The following is a 20,710-nucleotide window of genomic DNA, read 5'->3' on the forward strand; positions in this document are numbered from 1 at the left end:
GCAGTGCACGCCGATTGCCCCCTCGGAGGCATCGCGTGCGTGCTCTTTGCCCAAACAAATAACGCATAGATCGTGTGTGTCATCAGATGTCAAACGACGTCAACACTGATGCACACATTCTTAAACGCTTTGCTAGTGCTCGCCATAATGAGATGAATAGATCGCTCTTACCACAGAAATGCACACTTCAAACAAAACAGTCAATGAAGATGAAGAAGAGAATGATGTGTTCTTCCGGCGCCTATTTACACTAAAGTCGCACCGGTAGTGACGTCATGGCTGTCGCCGGCCAACGAGTTGGTGTTTTTTCAATGTATGCTTCAGACACGGGTCACGACGAGGCGTTCCCCATAGCGACCCCTAGAGGACGCAGTTCGAAGTTCCCATGAAAGGGAACAAGGAAAGGCCTTTAGTGAAAAAAATCTGTTTTCTTTTGACAACGTTTAATTCAGGTGCGAAAAGAATGAGTATCTAGCGCATGAGCACAGAGAGATTTGCGAGTGCACAGGACAGTTTGAGTGCGAGGAGAGATGTTTTATCTCTGGGCGAGAGAGAGAGAAGTCAGGTTTTGTGCAAGAGCAAAGGAAATCCGTGTGCATTATATTAATGTTATTAAAGGGGTCATATGATGCGATTTCATTTTTTCCTTTCTCTTTGGAGTGTTACAATCTCTTGGTGCATAAAGAAGATCTGTAAATTTGAAATTTTTAAAACGGCTCGTTCGAACACGCCCCCACATATCTACTTCACTATGCGGGAAGATTTGCATAACACCGCCCAAATGTTCATGCAAAGAAAGAAGGCGTAACTTTTATTCTCACTGTAGTATTGTTGCCGCTGCCGCCATGTCGTGAAGACGCTGTGCGTTTCATTGTGAAAGCGAAACTACTTTGTTTGGTCTTCCAAAAGAGGACGATATCCGCTTCGTCATGCCTGGAGCTGATCCGTGCTGGTCGCTGAGGGAATACATCAACTTAGTGCTGTGGATCGCCGGCACATTTTATGGAGGATTGTTTACTGATCCTGGGAGAGTAATGTTAGACTAAAATGCGGCAGTTCTGACTCACGTAAGTACGTTTTCTTTTATCATTTGCCACTGATGATTCAAACGCGAGTTTTGGGCAGTGTGGAGTAGCACTTGTTGTTTTTCATTTCTCTGATCACAAATGCAGACAGGGTTTTATGTTTATGCGGCACGATGCAATGCAATGCAACGCGTAAAAAGACAGTATAAGTCATTATAATCAGTAATTATGTCCCCACTGGATGCAACAAATGCCTCGTTTGTAATGGATTTTAATGTTTTTGTGTCGTCGCTCCGGCCGGACACGCCATCACAGTATGGTGAGGGGTGTAACATTTCCGTCTCACGCTTGAGGTATTCGGTCAATCACAACGCACTGGATAGCTGGCCAATCAGAGCACACCTCACTTTTTCAGACTGATGAGTTTTGTAAAAATCGACGCGTTTCAAAAAGGCGGGGCATAGAGGAGAAACAATAATGTACAGTATATGGAAAATAATGTGTTTTTTAAACTTTAAACTGCATAAACACATTTCATTACACCAAATACACCAAATAATTTTCTTTTTAGCAGCATCATATGACCCCTTTAATGTGCTCTCGCGCTACAATAATGCGCTCTCGACATTTGTCATTAAAATAACGCCATACTCTCTCTGCTTCTTTTCCCAGCTTCAGCAAAGTCTGTGCCAATTCACCTGAGCCAAACGACGTCAGCATGCACAAATTCAAAAAGTTTGAGTGGATAGGTGAATAGAGTTTACACAAGATACATGTGGTACCCATGATACACATGCAGTTAGTGTCTAATAGTGGTTGGTGATTTTGAAAAACATGAATAACCTGAGTTAGGATGGTGGCAGTATGGTTAAGACAACATAATAAAGCCTCTTATCTTTAGCTTTCACGTGCATCATGTGAATATTCTCTGCTCTTAGTTTTATGCTTTGCTTCACTCTGTTTCCAGAGGCAAAATGAATGACAGAGGCTTTAAATTCCTATTATAATGTAGCAGAATTTCACTGAGGATGAGTTCTGCTTTGTGATGTCTGCCATTTGTTTGTGCTCTAAACATCAGGGGAACACTCAGAAATGAAAAGGCTTTTCAGTTCAGTTGTGGGTCAAACTTTTCTAGTGTTCCATCTTGAATAAATAAACAGCTGTCTTTAAAGACAATGAAACAGTATTGCATTAACATGAAATGGGTTCAACAGCAGTTCACTTGCTGAAAGCTTCAGTTTTTTTTCTTTTTCTGGTGTCTTGAGGCTTCGGTCTTCTTGCTATGCTATGTATTTTTTCTCTTTAAAATCCTCTTCTGTTGACTGAATGATGAAATGAGGATGTAACCTTATTATACCTCTCACTCCTCAAACAAAGCTTTGCCTATTTTTTTTCTTTTAACAGGGTTTTAAATGGAAGCTTACAGTACACTAAGCCTAATCTTAGACTAGATTTTATAATATATAATTGTGCGCTTGACTTGTCCATGCAAAGCTCACTGCCACAATGCTAAGGTGTTCTGGGTTGTTGCTAGCACATTTCTACAGCAAGTGTTTCATTCTGGGTCATTACTAAGTGTCACTGTTTGGTGCCACTCAGAGTTGCTATATTATATTTTTTACCAAATCATGAGAATGCCATAATAATGGCTAGCAGATCCATTTCCAATTTTTTATTTATTTTTTTTATAAATCATGTTTACATGCGGTATGTAAATGTCTTGGTCCCATTCAGTCATGAATTAAAAAAAATAAAATCCCCGAAATTTTGCTGTAACGAACTTGGAACTTGAGGACTATTTGACATTCTCTATTGTTTTGTCTGTTTCATTGCAATTTGCAAGTTTTGGATTGCAACTTATTTCATACTCCAGGGTTCCCTTACACATTTACACACAAATGCACTCTTCAAAAACCGCTCTGATTGTTGACACACTAAAATATATCAAAGTATACTTTAGTATTGTGGTATTTTAAAAATTCATATCATAACAAAAATAACCACCGGTATTCGGTATGAACCGGTATACCGCCCAGCACTAGTTGGAACTATGGTTTCGGAAACCACCAAATCGTTGAACTATGTCAGAACTTGTTGGTTAATATAGAGCAGTTACAGAATCAACAATTGAATCACTTACTGAACTGCAATTTTAATTTGTTTAATTGATTTCCACTGCAAAATGTACTTTGAATTTGTAAATTTAAATTACATTTATTTTATCAACTACTATATTTAGACATATTTTGTTCAACGATATGCTTTATTTACTACTAATTAGTAGATATTTTCTATGTACAAGACATACCCTAATTGCCTTAGCAAACACGCGTCTTGGGATCACTGCAGCTCCATGCACTTGTGTGAAGTTTAAGGTCAAAGTTATATTTTTAAAGCTCTGAGTCAGTGCCAAAAATATGCCACATTTTGCCCTCGTGCCACAAGGAATCAAAGGTTGTTTAAAGTCCACAGGCACCTTGTTTTTTTTTTTTCAGGTAAGCTGAGCTGTCATGATGTCAGAACTGGTCTCCAGTCAGTGTAACACCACTCAACTGACTCTGACCTTCACAGACTCTCTCATCCCTCAGATAACTGCCTTGTTTCTCTCTTTATGTCATCTGCCGTGGATGTAAAGTGTCCTGTGCGGGCAGTGGCTGTCATTATGGGTGTCATCTGCAATGTTTATCGTCTGTACTTAGGGAATCGTTGTAAAGGCATTGGGCTGTAATGAAAGTGAGGGATTGGCGAGTGCTCATTTCTTGTTTAATGGGCATTTTAAAGAATTTTGTCATGGTTTTCAATCACATCTTGATTAGCAGTGAGCCCTAAGATTAAATGATGCCATCAAGCTCTGCTGCAGTTACAGTTACAGATAGAACCATGAAAACACAAGTTAAAGCTCACCTTGGGCTGGAGAAAGGGAGTGCGGCATGTTAAAGATTATAGGCCAAAACTTAGAGGACAAGGACTTTTGTCTGAGCCAAACCATGGTTTCAGGTCATTACACTAACTGAATGTGATGAAAATTAAACTTGCTATGCAGAGCCAATAATAACTTTCAAATCCAGTGTAGGACTTTGCAGCATGCAGAAAGAAAAAGTACCTTGGTACCAGAAATATTATGTATTTATAATATTTAGAAGTTATTATTGTTTACTATACAACCATACATACAATATATATATATATATATATATATATATATAGTGGGTACGGAAAGTATTCAGACCCCCTTAAATTTTTCACTCTTTGTTATATTGCAGCCATTTGCTAAAATCATTTAAGTTAATTGTTTTTCCTCATTAATGTACACACAGCACCCCATATTGACAGAAAAACACAGAATTGTTGACATTTTTGCAGATTTATTAAAAAAGAAAAACTGAAATATCACATGGTCCTAAGTATTCAGACCCTTTGCTCAGTATTTAGTAGAAGCACCCTTTTGATCTAATACAGCCATGAGTCTTTTTGGGAAAGACCCAACAAGTTTTTCACACCTGGATTTGGGAATATTTTATTTTATTTATTTTTTACTATGCATAACCATTTGTGTGTGTATGTATGCACGTATGTATTTATTTACTATAATAATTTATCAACATGTATTATTATTATCATTAACTGTAACAAGTAATACCATAACCAGAAATATGTATTTTATTTATTTCTAAAAATGTAAAATTTTAGTATCAAAAACCCCATGTGCATTATTGTCCTCATAGCTTACTTTTTAACTTAATTTTTTTAAGAGGATTTTGTCATTATGACCGGACAATCACAGCAGACAGCTGTTTTAAACTGGAGATCAAACATATTCTCTTGTTTGTTTGTTTTTTATGGCCAGCTGAAAAATACTGACTGCTTAAATAAAAACCTACTAATTGGCATGTTTGTCCATATTTTTCAACATCCACTAAAAAGCTGTTAGAGGTAGGGGAACACAAAGAAAGCAAGAAAGAGAAAGCAGGACTGCGTGTTAGAGCTGAGACGGTGAAGTGTTGAACAATAAATTTGGAAGTTTAATAAGGAGAGGGTGAGCCACCTGTCAATAATATTGTCCCGTGAGACAGACGGGTGTTTACTGAGCCAGGTGCGCTGAGATAATGTACTGCCTCCCGGCTCCTTTCCTCCATGCTCCTCCTCTATGACAGATGGGTGATAAATATGCTTGTATCTAATTAAATCAGCAGAGGTTATTGGGATCAATCCATCTCACCGTCCCCTCCCCATCTGCCCCCTCCTAGCGTCATATATCAGCCATTAATCTCAGCTTTTTTATGTTCCGATAATGTCGACACTCCTGCCTGCCTTGAATTACATCAGTTTGATTACCACCGAGATACTACAAGCTGGCACCCTGTTGTTTGGTTGGTTAAAAGGTTGAAAAAATGAGCCTGTGAAGGTATGACCTGCGACATATGTTTCTTGTTCAGTTTGACTCTGATGACTTCCTGCAAAATGCTCTGTTTCTCCAGGTTCTGAGGTAGTTAGATTGCTGTGACATCTTTCGGTGGAAGCGTACTGTATAGGTCTAAGTATACATTGGTGGGCGCCACTGCAGGGTTTCCGGAATCCTGTTTGTATTTGCATCATTCATTGCTCAACTCAAGCTAAATCAATAGATGTTGCAGGTACAGTTTCTGTAGCAAACTTCACGAACCCTCCCCTTCATGTTTATGAGGTTTTTCATCAATTTCCAATCGATCAGAGAAATGCACGTTCAAAATTCATTTTATGCCTCCTACTTTCTGTGCCACAGGTGTCAGAATACAAGCTAGCATCACATAGTCTGAGTCTTTCTTTCATTTCCAGGGTCTGCGTACAAAATTAAGCTTTGGGTCATGTAAGAATCTGAAATTATTGGAGGTTTCAAGAGAATATACAGTATATTTTAAACTGTTTGCAAAGCATGATTTCTGTTTGAGGGGCGTTGTTAGAATTTTTTGGTTGGAGCAAAATTTCTGCATATACTGCATGAATTGGTCAAATTACAAAAAAAATGTAAATAAATAAATTCCTTTTCACAGGGTGTCCACGGGGTCTTAAAAAGTATTAAAAGTTGATAAATCAATTTAGAGAAAATGAAGGCCCTTAATAAGTATTAAAAAGTCTTAAATGCCATTTTCCAAGGTATTACATTTTGTATCATCTTTTCATTATGTATATTTGTCTGAATAGTGGGGTTCTGTGTAGTTTATTTATGGAATCCCGCAAGATTTGACGTCATCTGTTACAGCGCTCACTGACTGACTGCGCCGCTGCGTGATAGCGTGGGGCTTGTTGATCCCGCTCTGGTTGATTTTCTGACCATTATCGCATGCTCCCATCCACTCCCGCGATTTTTGTCTGCACTCCCTCAAACATTCTAATATTGTATATTATTTTCGCGCATCAGGGCGCCGCTATCAATATGTGGCGTATTTAAACCCCTTTTGAATGAGCGCTCGCAGTTGCAGTTCACTTTCACTTTCAATTTCGCGATCGCTCTGTGTAAAGGGAGCACATCTTACGATAAAATATATTTGTCAATGAGCTCGGGATCTGTTGAGGAGCAAATCCTCCAACATCTTGTCAGTTATCTCTCCTTACTTTTGACCCGTGATCAGTCAAATCTGACTTCTGCAGCTCGTGTTGGATGGTTGTTGTTGTTTTTTCCATGAAATTGGGCTGCTTTTAAACTGTTGCCATGGGTTGATTTTCCCCAGTGGGTTAAAGGTTTAAATTATTGCATAAATTACATTTGGTTGAAATGCTTGTACTGAAACGTTTTGCATTCTACCTGTAATAAAACTGTGCTAAATGTTTTGGGCCACACTAGTAGGAAGCATTTGAGCTGTGTTTATGATAAATGTGCATAACAGTGACTGTAAAATATGTATTTTAGGGATGGAAATTACATTTTTATATTTGGGACATGGTAATTGTGCTACTTTGTGATCATTGTTTTACCTTCCATGATCATTCAGACACAATCAGGTGCAATACTGACACTCTGTCAAGTCTGCATCAAATCAAGCACTCTGTAATCACAGCTAAACATGTTTGTCATGAGAAGTGTTCCACAAAAGAGCTATGGTTTGCAGACAGTTATAAGAGTTGATGTTACAAATACGTCTATTGAATATACTGTGTGAACTCATTGCCCCGTTAGCTCAGAGAGCTTTATTTTCCCTCCTCAATAAGTTTTGTCAGTTTTGTTTATTGGTCTAATTCTTGTTTCTTGGGTTGCATTTTTGAGTCACTCAATTAATTATCTTGTGCTTCATTCTCCACTTCTGAATTATGTTGTATTGATAAGGAGTTATCACAAAGTAAGTCTGTTTAGTTGTGCTATCTTACAATCAATATATAATAATTTAATAAATGTAGGTAAAAGTGTTGCCGATGTAACCGGTTAAAACTTGGACTGGCGATGAGGTCTTAAAATGTATGGAAAGAGTCTTAAAAAAGGTCTTGAAAGGTATTAAATTTAACTCCACGATTCCTGTATATATCCTGTTTCAAATTGACAAATATGTAGAATTTAAAATGTGTTTCATGATTAGTATTTTTTTATGTAACCATATATTGATTTTAAATGCAACATTTACATAATTTTCAATTACTAATTGCTGTTTTGTTTTCAATCAGTTTGCCTGTCGAGTTTTAAAAAAAACAATTTTGCACATAGGCAAACTTAATTTTATTTTTTGTTACGTTCAACTATCGTTTAAATCTTTGTTACGTTTAAATCATTAAATGATCATTTATTTTTCAGTATTGATGGGGATTTATTTTTAGTACATCATTGTATGAAATTTGTATCAAATCATTTTACTTACATAAACTTTCACTTTCAGATGAAAAAAATCAGTTTTTCATGCTGCAGTGGTTCGTCAAAATTGTGTTTATCAACAAAATTCAGTACCAAAAGAGTGTGAGATAGGGGAAAGGCTAAAATATATTTTACTAAAAATATATAGATTTGTTTGTTTGTTTGTTTGTTTGTTTGTTTAACGCTGATATCACTTAATAGATAATTTTACAAAAAGTATTTTTGACACCTAATGGTTCTCCATACATACCTGGCTCTAAAATCACTCGAGCACGAAACGTGTAACATTGTTTTAAATGATTATATCTCTTCAAAAATAATTATAAAGAAGCCTTAAATTGTTTTGAGGGTGTTGAAACAGTTTTAATGTTTAAATGTTACAAAGTTTTTGTTTTAAGTTTAACATTTTTATGGTTCTCTTCTTGGTTAAAATGGACCCAAGTGCGTTATGAGGGTTATGATAATAAATTGATTCCTTTATTTTATTTTAAAAGGTGCTGTATGTAATTTTTTTGACTTTACTAAAGCATAAAAATACCATAATATGTTTGTCGAAATTTTGGAAACATTTGAACAGTGTCCAAAAAACAGTGCTACAGCCGGTTATTTTACTTTGAAATGTGCATTCTGTGTCGGAATGTCTGATTTTGTTTTGGTCTGTGTGATTCCGCCCACAGCAAATTAACCCAATAGTATTCTGACACCCTGGGTTGCCACTTGGCAGAAAACACGGTGAACTGCAGCCATGGAATCCAGCAGATGAACTGGGTCAGAGATCGCAGATTCTACCCGAGCTAAAAAGCTTCAGCATCTGTCTAAAAAGCTCTATGAGCAGAGGCATATTAAAATGCAGATAAATCAACTAATCAACTTAGTGTAAGGCTCGTCGCTCTCCATTGTCAGTTGTGCTCGTTCCAATCCCATGTAAGCTTCGAGTCTGAGGAGGGAGGAGTGGGAGAAACAACTCTCTCCAATATTTTAAATTTGGACTGTAGTGCCTATTTAATCCGCTAGCTGTCAATATTACATATATACTACACCTTTAAGTCACACTCCTACAGTAATCCTCCATATTTTCCGACTGTATGTTAGGTCGATCTGAAAAGAGCTGATTTAGTCACAGTAAAGTAATTTAATATAGGTTTGTTTTCCAGTTTCATGCAGGAAACTGTCTTTTGTCAAGTTTGAATGAGCTTCAGAGAGAGTTCATGAGTGTCAGAGAGACTATCCTCACATGTGCAGGCGTGCTTATACACATTTAAAGACTGCTGTCATCGCTCAGAGATGAGAGATCTGCTCTGCTGATCACATACCTCTTATTCCAAGCACACAAGAGTGCTCTTCCTGCTGCTTGTGGTACTGAGGTGAACTTCAGCGCTGCAGTTCGGTACTGCCTCATGAGAGCAACAACAAAGGCTTGAATTCCAGCGGCTAATCTTTGATAGTGGCACCTTTTCAACTACACTATTTAACTAGCTTATGACTTCTCTAGAGTTTTTTCTTCAGAGGAAAGGCACTGGATTAGGATAATAAATAAAGGTACAGAATAAGGCACAGCTGGTGGAGGGATGGAAAGGAACTTCAGCCATTATTTGAGGGAAAGGGCATACAGGTATTGGAGAAAGGGTAGATATCCAAATATTAAGCTGACATATCTCTCTTCCTGTCCTCCACCGAGCATGACCGCTCTGACCCCTTTCTTAACATGTAACATTTGTTAATTCCTTAAAGATTAGATGCTGTAACATGCATCTGATGTATTTCAAAGCCTTTAGGTGTACATACAGAATACCCACACAACATTGAATCTCTGACTTCCAGTTCATTCCAGATAAGCGCCACCTGCTGGATATGAACTTGTAAATAAAGTTACCGTAAAGCCCTTCAAACTGTTTCGATTTTAGTCCGATCAATGCTCATCTGTTCATAAAAATTCTATAAAAGAAAATTGTTATAACTTATGCACCACCTATTAAGTCTTTTCTTTGACTACTATAGGGGAAATTTTGAATACTATATTCCAACTACCCTAGTGAAAAAAATGTATACTAAGTATACTTGCAGCCAGACTAATTGTCAGTATACTTTAAGTGTGTTAATGATTAGTTAACTTGAAGTGTGCTATTTTGGACTATTTTTGTACTAAATGTATTTTAGTTGTAATTAAATTATACTAAAGTATAACTTTGTGTATTTAGTGTACTTTTCTATACTAAATTGGAACAACTTCAAGTATACTTAGTACACGCTAAGTATATGCCTATTTACATGCGTGATTAGTGATATTAAAGTGTAAGTTTTTTTGTATTACGAGTATATTACAAATTAATTATGAGTGTCTTTGAAACACACAAGCAATATACTATAAATGTATTCTTTTTTAGTAAAAATATGCTAATTTTCCCCAATGCTGAATCCACTTTTTAAGGTCATTACAATAAATACATAACTTCAATGACAGACAGAGACACGTTATTAACAATTCAAACAGTGTTTATTTAAACCTTAAATGGTTTTAGCATTGCAAAACATAAAATGCACCAACCATGTTTTTAAATAAAAAGAACGCTGAAAGAAACAAACATTAAAAAATAAAAACATTTTGTAACAGCAGCAACACACAAACTTCACTTTTTTGCAGATTTTTTTAGACTTTATTCCGAACGTAAAATACATACTATAAAACAAATCAAAAACAATACAACATAATACATAACAATTTTAAATTATACATGTCCAAAAAATATTGCAATTCTATAAAGAATTGCTCTTTGTTACAATTGCGCCTGATGGCCGCTCACACATCAGATGTACTTGTGTGTGGAAACTCCACAAGAACAGCATATCTCAAAGTAAAAGAGGTAAGGTCAGAGGGCATGTTCATACAACTTTTTCTTTTTACTACATCAGACTGTAAATCTCCTGTATTAAACCCATACTACTTTAAGGGATACTCCACCCCAAAATGAAAATTTTGTCATTAATCACCATGTCGTTCCAAACCCGTAAAAGCTTCGTTCGTCTTCGGAACACAATTTAAGATATTTTTGATGAAAACCGGGAGGCTTGTGACTGTCCCATTGACTGCCAAGTAAATTACACTGTCAAGGTCCAGAAAAGTAGGAAAAGCACCGTCAGAATAGTCCATCTGCCATCAGTGGTTCAACCGTAACATTATGAAGCGACGAGAATACTTTTTGTACGCGAAGAGTATTTACACTGTGATTTGAAAGAAAACAGCGTATCCTTGTGTCGCAGCTGACACAGAAGAGCGTACGCTGCCTGCGTTCAGCTCATATTCTCCAAAATGGCGCTATGGTGATGCGGAGAGACATAGAGGAGACGAATTGTTGAATAAAGTCGTTATTTTTGTTTTCTTCGCGTACAAAAAGAATTCTCGTTGCTTCATAACGTTACGGTTGAACCACTGATGGCAGATGGACTATTCTGACGGTATGTACAGTTATGAAATTATTCATTGAATTTACTACTTTTTTTTAAGGTAAGTGGTTGCAAACAATTTATTTTAGCTACATTTAAATAAAAAAAATGTAAATTTGACAATATATATGCGATAAGCAAATACAATTTGTTTATTTAAATGTAGCTAAAATAAATTGTTTGCAACCACTTACCTTAAAAAAAAGTAGTAAATTCAATGAATAATTTCCCCCCCCAGTGAAATATAGTAAATATTAGTATAAATATAAATATATAAATAGTAAGTATATTTACTATTGTTTATGTATTTATTTGATAAGCTTTTAATTATTTATAATAACCTATAGCCCTATACTCTATACAAACATATTTTCTCCAAAAACATTATTTAAAAGAAAAAAGTTGTTTCAAGTCTGTTCAACATGATGCAGTCGTGTTTGAATGGGAAACCTGATATAATGGTGTTAAATCAAAAGGAATTGTTTAAATAAAGTGAACAGCATTACATTTTAATTCCTCAGTGAGCAGTGTTCTTTATCATTCCTGTAATAACACAACTCTTTAAAAGAGGATCAATTCTGTTGTACAGTTAAGTGATGGAACATTCTGTGAAATTATGACTCTGGTGGCTTTCAAGTGTGAGGATGGGGCATCTTCTGCATCCACCACAAACAGATTGTTTTAGCTAAAGGCCGTGCGTTGAGGAATTTTTTTTTACAGATGTTCAGCTAAATATATCCTCAACATTTATATAGTGTCTCATAATGTATTTGCTGTCCATCCTCAATCACTCGTGTAAATGTGTAATTATTAGGTCTAAAGACAAAAACTGTATGTCATTCCACTTCCAAACAATATTGAAAGAGACTAAAAACTGATTCCTGGGGAACTACTTCTGCAGTTTTATACAGATATCAATGCCAATTTTTGTTTTTCAGCTTTATTTCTCCATAAAATGTATAATGATATGTTATAATAATGCAATATAATATAATAATATCAATGCAGAGTGAGTGAACTTCAGTTTTTGCCCATGCAATATAGACAGTGTTTACTTGACTGTACACTTTATAATGTATTTATTTGTGTTATTACTTTCTGAAAACAATGTATGTCCAAGTAATGAAGTGAATTCCAAGCATGAAGAAGTAAACTTAAAAATTACTCAAAAATGTGACTTAAAATATATTACAACTTCGGATTATTTAATAATGTACTTTGAAAGTATACTTTCAATGCATTGTTACAATGTTCATTTTCAGCACACAGTTAAAAAATATTCATAAAATATATATAAGTAAAGTGCAAATAAATATACTTATAAAAAATAAACAGAACTTTCAATTCAAGTATATTTTTGTAAAATATATTTTTAGAAAATATACTAAATTACAATTGTTTTAAAGTGTGTTAAAAGTTGTATTGTAAAAATAGACAAAAGCATGATGCTAATATACTTTTTATATATTTAAAGAGAGTAAATTTTTTGTTAGTATATTTGCAATGTACTATTAAAACAGGTAATATATTACAAAAACAATAAAGTATACTTTTTTTCACAAGGGTATCCTCAAGCCATACAATTCCTTTGTGTGGAACTACACCAAAATCATGTCATTTATTTACTGTAAGACTTGCCATATATGTTTAGCATATCTGCATATTTAAACTTTGGCAGAGAAAATGATATGAAGCTTATATGAAAAAGAGCAGCCTGAACATTTTTCTAAAGTTGTAATTTTGTGTTCTATGGAAAAAAAAAATCCTATAGGTTTTGTAACAACCTGAGAGTGAGTGATGTGTTAGGCCTATTTTTCTTCAGAAATATATATATAATTTCAAATATATATTTAATATAAAAATATATTTACATTGATATATTTATATTTTATACAGTTATTGTATTCAAAACGCCTAAAGAAAAAAAGAATTGCATAGGTATGGAACAGCATGAGGGTGAGTAAATGATGCCAGAATTGTATTTTTTGTGTGAACTATCCTTTTAAATTTTACACAAAAGCACATTATGATTGTTCATGTATCTTAAAGCTTGCAGGGTTGGAACCCTACAACCCTTGCTTCTTGTCTAGATCTTTAAATATTAGGTCACACTACCTCCTAAAATCCTGCATGAACACACACTATGCTAAGGAGATGTAAGCTACACTAGCTATGGTTTACATTAATAATTTACACTAATAACATGATCAGTAGAACCTAATTTTATACAAAAAGTCTTGTTTGTTTCTGTCTTCCCATCAAATGATTTACTGATATGGAGATGAGGACAGCAGTTGATCAATTCTGATGGTCGATCAGTTCTGTGTAGCATTAATTTGTGGATGAAACGCCTCCAGGAAACCTGCTGAGCCTGCCCATGAGGGAAACCCCTCTCAAAGCCCCAGCCAATTTGGCTACCTGGCAGCTTGATGCTGCCCTCTACTGTGCAGAACAGAAACCAGAGAGAATAAGATATGCGCGTAGATGTTAATGAGCTCCCATCAGACCTTGCTTTCATTACAAAAGCAAAAACAGCTTCACTTGTAATTATGCATCATCCTCTTAACATCATCAAAGGCTTAATCACCTGGAAAGTCGTTTGCGTGTCAGGAAAGAGCAGGTTGTTTTACTAATTAAGATGAGCAGTGCAACTGTGCCTGCTGGCCTCTCCCTTTTTGCTGTTCTGGGAAGAAGAGCCGAGTTTCAGATAGATGAAAACTAAGATGCATGAGTGTGAGAAATGCATTCTTGTTGTGATTATGTAAAGAAGCTGGAGGGAGTTGGAAGGCTGTGGAGCTGTAATGGACGTTATGTGCAATGATACAACTGAGCCATCTCCATCGCTCTCCATTAAGAGCAGTTTCAGCCTTCTGTTAGTGTCAGCAGAGGACAAACACCACAGCTCAGGTTTCAGGCTTCATCACTTCTTACCTATTACACTCCCAACTTTTTAATCTATGATGCCTTTTTTTTTACTGCTGTATGGCTGCACTCTATGCTGAGATTGAAATGGCATGACAAAATTAACCATTTCTAGTTTCTTCTTATATATAATTTTATAATCATTATAAACTATTTTGTTGCAGCAGACAGTTGCCACGGTCGAGGACAACCTAGTAATATTACAAAACATGCTGTTAATTAATATTAATCAGTACTTAATTGTATAATTGCACTGTAATAGGGAAACCTTCAAATATTGTAACTTTTTTTTAGATATTGTTTATTTTTCATGGAAAATTATATGCATGTTCTTTTCGTAGAAGTCACCAATTTATAGTGTAGTATTTATATGTATATAACAAAAGTGTATGGGAAAGTGTTTTCTCTCACCCACAATGCACTGCACATTGTAAAGCACATTTATGTATTTTTTATCTCTTCCGTTATGACGTGGCATCCAAATGTTTTTTTGGTTTTTTTGTGGTACTTGTGGATTGGTCGTAGTATATCCAAACTTCCACAATCAGATACTTTTTGTTCACGTTTAATGTTTAATATACATGTATATATTATTTTAAACAGTTAACATTGTAAACAATAATATTGTGAAATGAATACTCTAAAATAACTTTTTTTCTATTATAGATAACTTAAAAAAATTTAATAAATTCCTGTGATGGTAAAGCTGAATATTCAGCTGCCTTTACTGCAGTCTTCAGTGTCACATGGTACTTTACGTCCCTTTCTTTTGTTTTCCATGAGTCTTTGATGAATAGAAAGTTCAAAAGAACAGCATATAACATGGAAATCTTTTGTAAAATTATATTTAATTATTTAATGTCATTTTTAATCAAATTCATGTATTCTTGCTAAATAATAGTATTCATTTCTTTAAAAAAAATCGGTAACACTTTACTTTAAGGATCAAATTTTAGCTATTCATTTGTTGCTTATTAGCATGCCTTATTCTGCATGACCGTATTTTAGATCCCTTAATCCACCCCATACCTAAACTTAACAACTACCTTACTAACTATTAGTAATCAGCAAATTAGGGGAAGCGCCAGATTGTCATAGCAAAGTCGGAATTTACCCTTTTTTTTTTTTAGAAATAGCCTTTGTGCACAGGCAGCCTTGTCTTTGAACTATTCTAGGTTCAAAAAACTGTCGTCCATAAAATGCGTTGCATGAATTCGAACATCTGGGCTGTGCTGTTCTGTTGTAAATAAATCTTAACCAATGATTCCTAATTGTATCTTCCGGAAGGCCAAATAAAGTGCTTTTGCTTTTGCACTGAAACACACAGCGTCTCCCTGACATGGCTGCATCAACACTACTGTTGTTCCTGAAACCACGGCTTCTTTCTTTGCGTGCACATTTGGGCGGCATTATGCTAATATCTCCACATAGTGACGTAGACATGTGGGGGCGTGTTAGAACGAGCCGTTTTAGGTAGGCGTGGTTGACTCTTAACTTGTATAAAGAATATCTCTTTGGATTTGAGACTTTAGTCTTTGCAACTTTACAGATCTTCTTTATGCACCAAGAGCTTGTAACACTCCAAAGAGAAAGGAAAACTTGAAATCGCATCATATGACCCCTTTAACATTTTTAGGCTGCTTTCAATGTGGTCAGGGCTGTGGTATGATTCTCAGAAATAAAAAACCAAACAAGCGTCCAACAAAATGTAGTGTTGTTGCTGGTGAGGATACGTGTTAGGGGAGCATTCTAGTTTTGTCAATCACAGTGTAGACAGCTATGTTGATTTGGGATAGTGTCCTAGTTAGATGGGATGTCAGACTGAGTAGATGGGATGTAGATGAGATGTCAGGCTGAGTGTGGTTAGGGTCCTCTGCGGTGGAGGATGCTTTAGAGCAGCACAGCTGATGCATGGAAGCTTGTTAAGACTTTATCAATATTTTAAGTGGCTTATTTTATACACTGGTAGGCGTGCTCTGTTGAAGACTGAGTCTATTAGCAAACTGAGTTTTGTGTAATTGCTGTGTGGAAAATGAGCATATGATACAGCGTGATGACTTGGGAGACATTTCATTATTTTTTAGCTTGTCTTTTGTTTTCGGGATCACTGCAATTCCATTATTAGTGCACAGAGCGTACAATTCCACTGTTATTTAGTTTGTTTACACTTCAGGAGAGATTATCCTATTTAAGTCAAATTGAAGTGGCTTTATGTAATGAAAGTTTATTGTTTATCATTGTGTAAAATTGCAAATGCACAATATCCAGTTTTATTTCCTTTTTTGTTCTCCTTTCATACTAAAAAAGTACTGTGGTATAACTGACACTGTACAGTGATGCATCAGATGGTAATAATGTGGTATGCATTTATTAAAATGGGAAATGGCATTGTAAAGAGATAACAAGTTATTGGCTTTATTGTTGTGTATAGAGGATGTTGTCTGTATACCGTTTGGTGTTTTCATCCTGAACTCTCTTGGCTCCACATGAACCGCAAGGGAAATCTTGTTTTGTTGAGTGTTGGTCCCTTATGAGACACTGGTGTCTTTTAAAAGCACTTTAAAGACACCGAAAATGATTCACATTGTATCTGATTGGTGACCCACTATTCTTCACTCAAGGCACACATTGAGCTTCAGGTGCAATGTGCTTCCCTTTCATGGCAGATTTTGAAGAATGGAAACAGCTGCCAAACATAAAAGTATAAATACAAAACTGTAAATATTTAATTTGAAATGAATATGAATACATTTTTGTGAAAAACTTCCAGTTATGAATATGTGTAAAGAAAATATGCTTCAATTATACTTAGGTATACACTGATATGGAAATTACAGTTAATTGAAAATGATTTCTATTTAATTATGTTTTTTTATTATTATTATTTTGTGTGGGGGGGGGGGGGCTGTGAAACGAATACTATATTCTAGGTTTTAGATTAAAAAAATTGTAAACCCTTCATCTTACAGTGATTTGAACTGTAAGTGTCTCTGTGATTATCTTGTATAGTCCCTTATTGTCTCCACCGTCAATTTCTGCAGCTTCCAGAATGTAACTAAAAACCTATGAAATAAGAATAAATGCATACCAGCTCAAAAGTGGAATTTTTAAGCCATTCTCTCTTGTAGACAAGTGGTTCTCTCAGTGGTTCTCAGTTGCAATTTTTTCTGATATTATTCAAAATGCAGGGTAATTACTACATTTATACTATTATTACTATATGTATACTACATGTTTTGTCTTTTTGATATTTTTCTCTACTTGTGTATGTTCCATTACACTTTCTTTGCACCATTTTAAGCAGCTGAGCTGCAAATTCTTTGGTAATATAGCAATATAAATGAACAATTATTTGTCATGCCAGTACATTGAAACTGAAAGCTGAGGGATTTTATGTTGCACAATTCTCTTGACATCTTACTACTGGCATGAAGTTATTGTGTTGATTGTGAGGGTGTGTGTACATAAAGCAGAACACACACTGCTACTGAAACGGCTTGCTTTGTTTTCTCCTCTCACTCCATTATTCAGGCCTTTTCATCCTGCTGCTGTTTTCTGTCGCCTAAGTCAACAGGTGGCTGAAGGGACTGTTGGGAACCTTAACAGATCTTTAGCTGCCCCAGATTTATTGGTTGTAGTCTCTCTCTCTGAAAAATACTTAAACTTTACAGCTACATTTCCCACCAGCTACTTGCATTAAATTTGCAGATGGATGGATTTGCATAATCTACAGTTCTCCCTGCAATTAAACTTTGATCATCATGATTATAGGAGTATTTTAAAATAGAAAATACATTCTGCAGCTCTAATGGCATATTTATTACAATCTAAGGTCAGATGAACTCAATTTATTTCTAAATATCAGGCATAACATGGCATAATTAGATGTTTCAGATACTTTCCACCCCAACCCTCCCCCACCCCAAAAAATGTGCACAAGGATGACCCAAACCATGTTTTGGCTTTGTCTACCATGACATATTCAAGATCTGTGTGCATATACACTAGGTCACTTTAGGTAAACAGTAGGGGTGTGACGAGGCACTTATCCCAAAAGATGAGACAAGACATGAGACTGGGTTCACGAGAACAAGACGAGACGAGATTTTTTGACTTTTTTAAAGAAATCCTCAATGATGAAATATATAGGGAAAAATTTTCTTTTTTTTTGTAATTATTGAAATTATTATACAAACAAGATTTTTTTGGCAAACAAAGGGGATTTACTATTAAAATTAAAACATGGAAGAAATGTTTTGTGTGATTATTCCTTAAAAAAATAATGTTTGTTTCATTTTAGTAGTAGTGGTAGTATAGGTGTACATTCTACTGAAAAATAGTTATAGGCACGATGTCTTCAAATCATACTGGACTTTTATTTTGACGGGTTGCCGTGAATACCTTTACAGTTCTGTGTATGAGATATGACGCTAGTTTTTCTCAAATCAAACGCTAAAATGCTCATGAAGTGACTCTCAGAGCAGTTCTGTAGATGTTGTTCATGGGTTTACGTCCTCATTTAGTGAGACGCCAGACGCTGAAATCACTGCGAATTTCAGGCGTGCTTCAGTATGTGTGTAGTAAATGAAACCGCGCGTCTGCGCCATTCATTAACAGTGACACGCAGAACATGCAGGATTCATATTTAAATCGACTTTTGCGGCTTAATATTTACAGATACTAGTCCATATCGTGATTTGATGCCTTTCTTTGCATGCACATTTGGGTGCATTATGCAAATATTCTCACATAGTGACCCAGATATGTGGGGGCATGTTAGAACGAGCCGTTTTAGGGGGGTGTGGCAGAGTTTTAAATTTGATAAAGAATATCTCTTTGGTTTTGAGACTTTAGTCTTTGCAACTTCAGGGATCTTATCTATTCACGAACAGCTTGTAACACTCCAAAGAGAAAGGAAAACTTGAACTTTTTATGACTGGATAAAGACTACACTGTGTAATTTTCCCGCTTATCATGCGGCCACTTGCCTGATGTGGACAAAATATCTTACATACCACCACTTGTGAACGAGCCAGTGTAATGCAAATATATCTAAAAGGTCTGCGCGAGGATATCATCACGTTCTCGCGAGATCTGACTGGTCGCACATCGGATCTCGCGAGATCTCGTCACACCCCTAGTAAACAGTATTTGAAGGGATTAGTCCACCCAAAATGAAAATTCTGTCATCAGTCTTCTGTGGAACGTACGTAAAAGAAGATATTTTGAAGAATGTTGGTAACCATTCAGTGAATAGGAAGTCAATGGGAAAGGAAAAATGCTTGGTCACCAACATAGTACCACAAGAAGTACCACTGTTCCACAAGTACCACAGAAGAAATTAAGCCATACAGGTTTGGAAAGACATGAGAGTGAGTAGATGATGACAATTTTTGGGTGAACTGTCCCTTTAAATCTGTAGAAATTCTACAGAAGTATTTAAGTGTACAATAGAATTTATATAATTTTAGGGTTTTTGCAAATAAAAAATTAAATAAAGATAAATGCATGTTTGTAGATGTAAATATGATCATCTTCTCTCTCCTGCAGAGCGCACCATGGCCAGACACGAGGTGCGAGAGGTGGAGCAGAGACAGACACGGGACGGCTTGCAGAGACGGACACGGGACGGCTTGCGGAACTCTCCTGCATTGCCTGAGATTGAGGATCTGATCATCATCTATAACCGTGTGCCCAAGACTGCCAGCACCTCCTTCACCAACATTGCATATGACCTGTGCGGAAAGAACCGTTTCCATGTTCTCCACATCAACACCACCAAGAATAATCCGGTCATGTCCCTGCAGGATCAGGTAACATGTCCATTACATTACATTCAGCTTATGGCACTTTTCCGCTTGGGTTGGGCGATGTCTACCAAATTGGCATCGGACGATGTCTACAGTGAAACATCGTGATGGACGATGACATCGGGGGTTGGGGGGGGCGGGGTTAGGGGTGTGCCCGAAGTGTGAAACAAATAACACCTTATACGGAGCCACTAAAAGGTTAGCCGCATGCTAGTGGTAGCCTGTTGCATTACAGTACATGAAAGTTCACTTACCACCTGCACAGAGTAAGGAGAAATGTCTGATAGGACGATGGCGAATGATTTGCAGATCCTGAGCACCAATGACAAACATCTAATCTTGTCAAATGTGTGGTAACTACTGCCGCTCCATAGTATAGAGTCCTTGTGATCGCGAATCTCGAAAGTGGAAGTAAAATGAGAGCACGCAAACGAAAGCGGTTTCAATAGCGGCTCCCTGATGCCCGCAATTTATATACAGTCGCCTATACTTACCCAACGATATAATTGCGAGAAAAAGTATTGAAATATTTTTTTATCCTCCCATCTCGTAGGCTATTTATTCCCTTTAGGGTTTCCGTAGTACACTTCATTTCCTTTCTGAACACGGAACTGGGATGTGGCGGATTGCGGGAGAGGGGGTGGGGGGGAAGGAATCACGATGTCAGCTTAACATTGTGATGTCTGTCAGCCATC

General features: G+C 36.2%; 1 protein-coding gene across 1 annotated transcript in view; it reads left to right on the forward strand.

Moving 5' to 3' along the window:
• hs2st1b (heparan sulfate 2-O-sulfotransferase 1b) overlaps positions 1–20,710 on the forward strand; it is a 90,759-nt gene that overhangs the window by 64,041 nt on the left and 6,008 nt on the right. The window contains exon 2 of the mRNA XM_016241266.1: positions 19,756–20,018. Coding sequence (XP_016096752.1) covers positions 19,756–20,018 — 263 coding nt within the window. The remainder of the gene's footprint in view (positions 1–19,755; positions 20,019–20,710) is intronic.

Source organism: Sinocyclocheilus grahami, unplaced genomic scaffold, assembly GCF_001515645.1.
Source record: "Sinocyclocheilus grahami isolate Dianchi unplaced genomic scaffold, SAMN03320097.WGS_v1.1 scaffold617.1, whole genome shotgun sequence".
Taxonomy (NCBI): domain Eukaryota; kingdom Metazoa; phylum Chordata; class Actinopteri; order Cypriniformes; family Cyprinidae; genus Sinocyclocheilus; species Sinocyclocheilus grahami.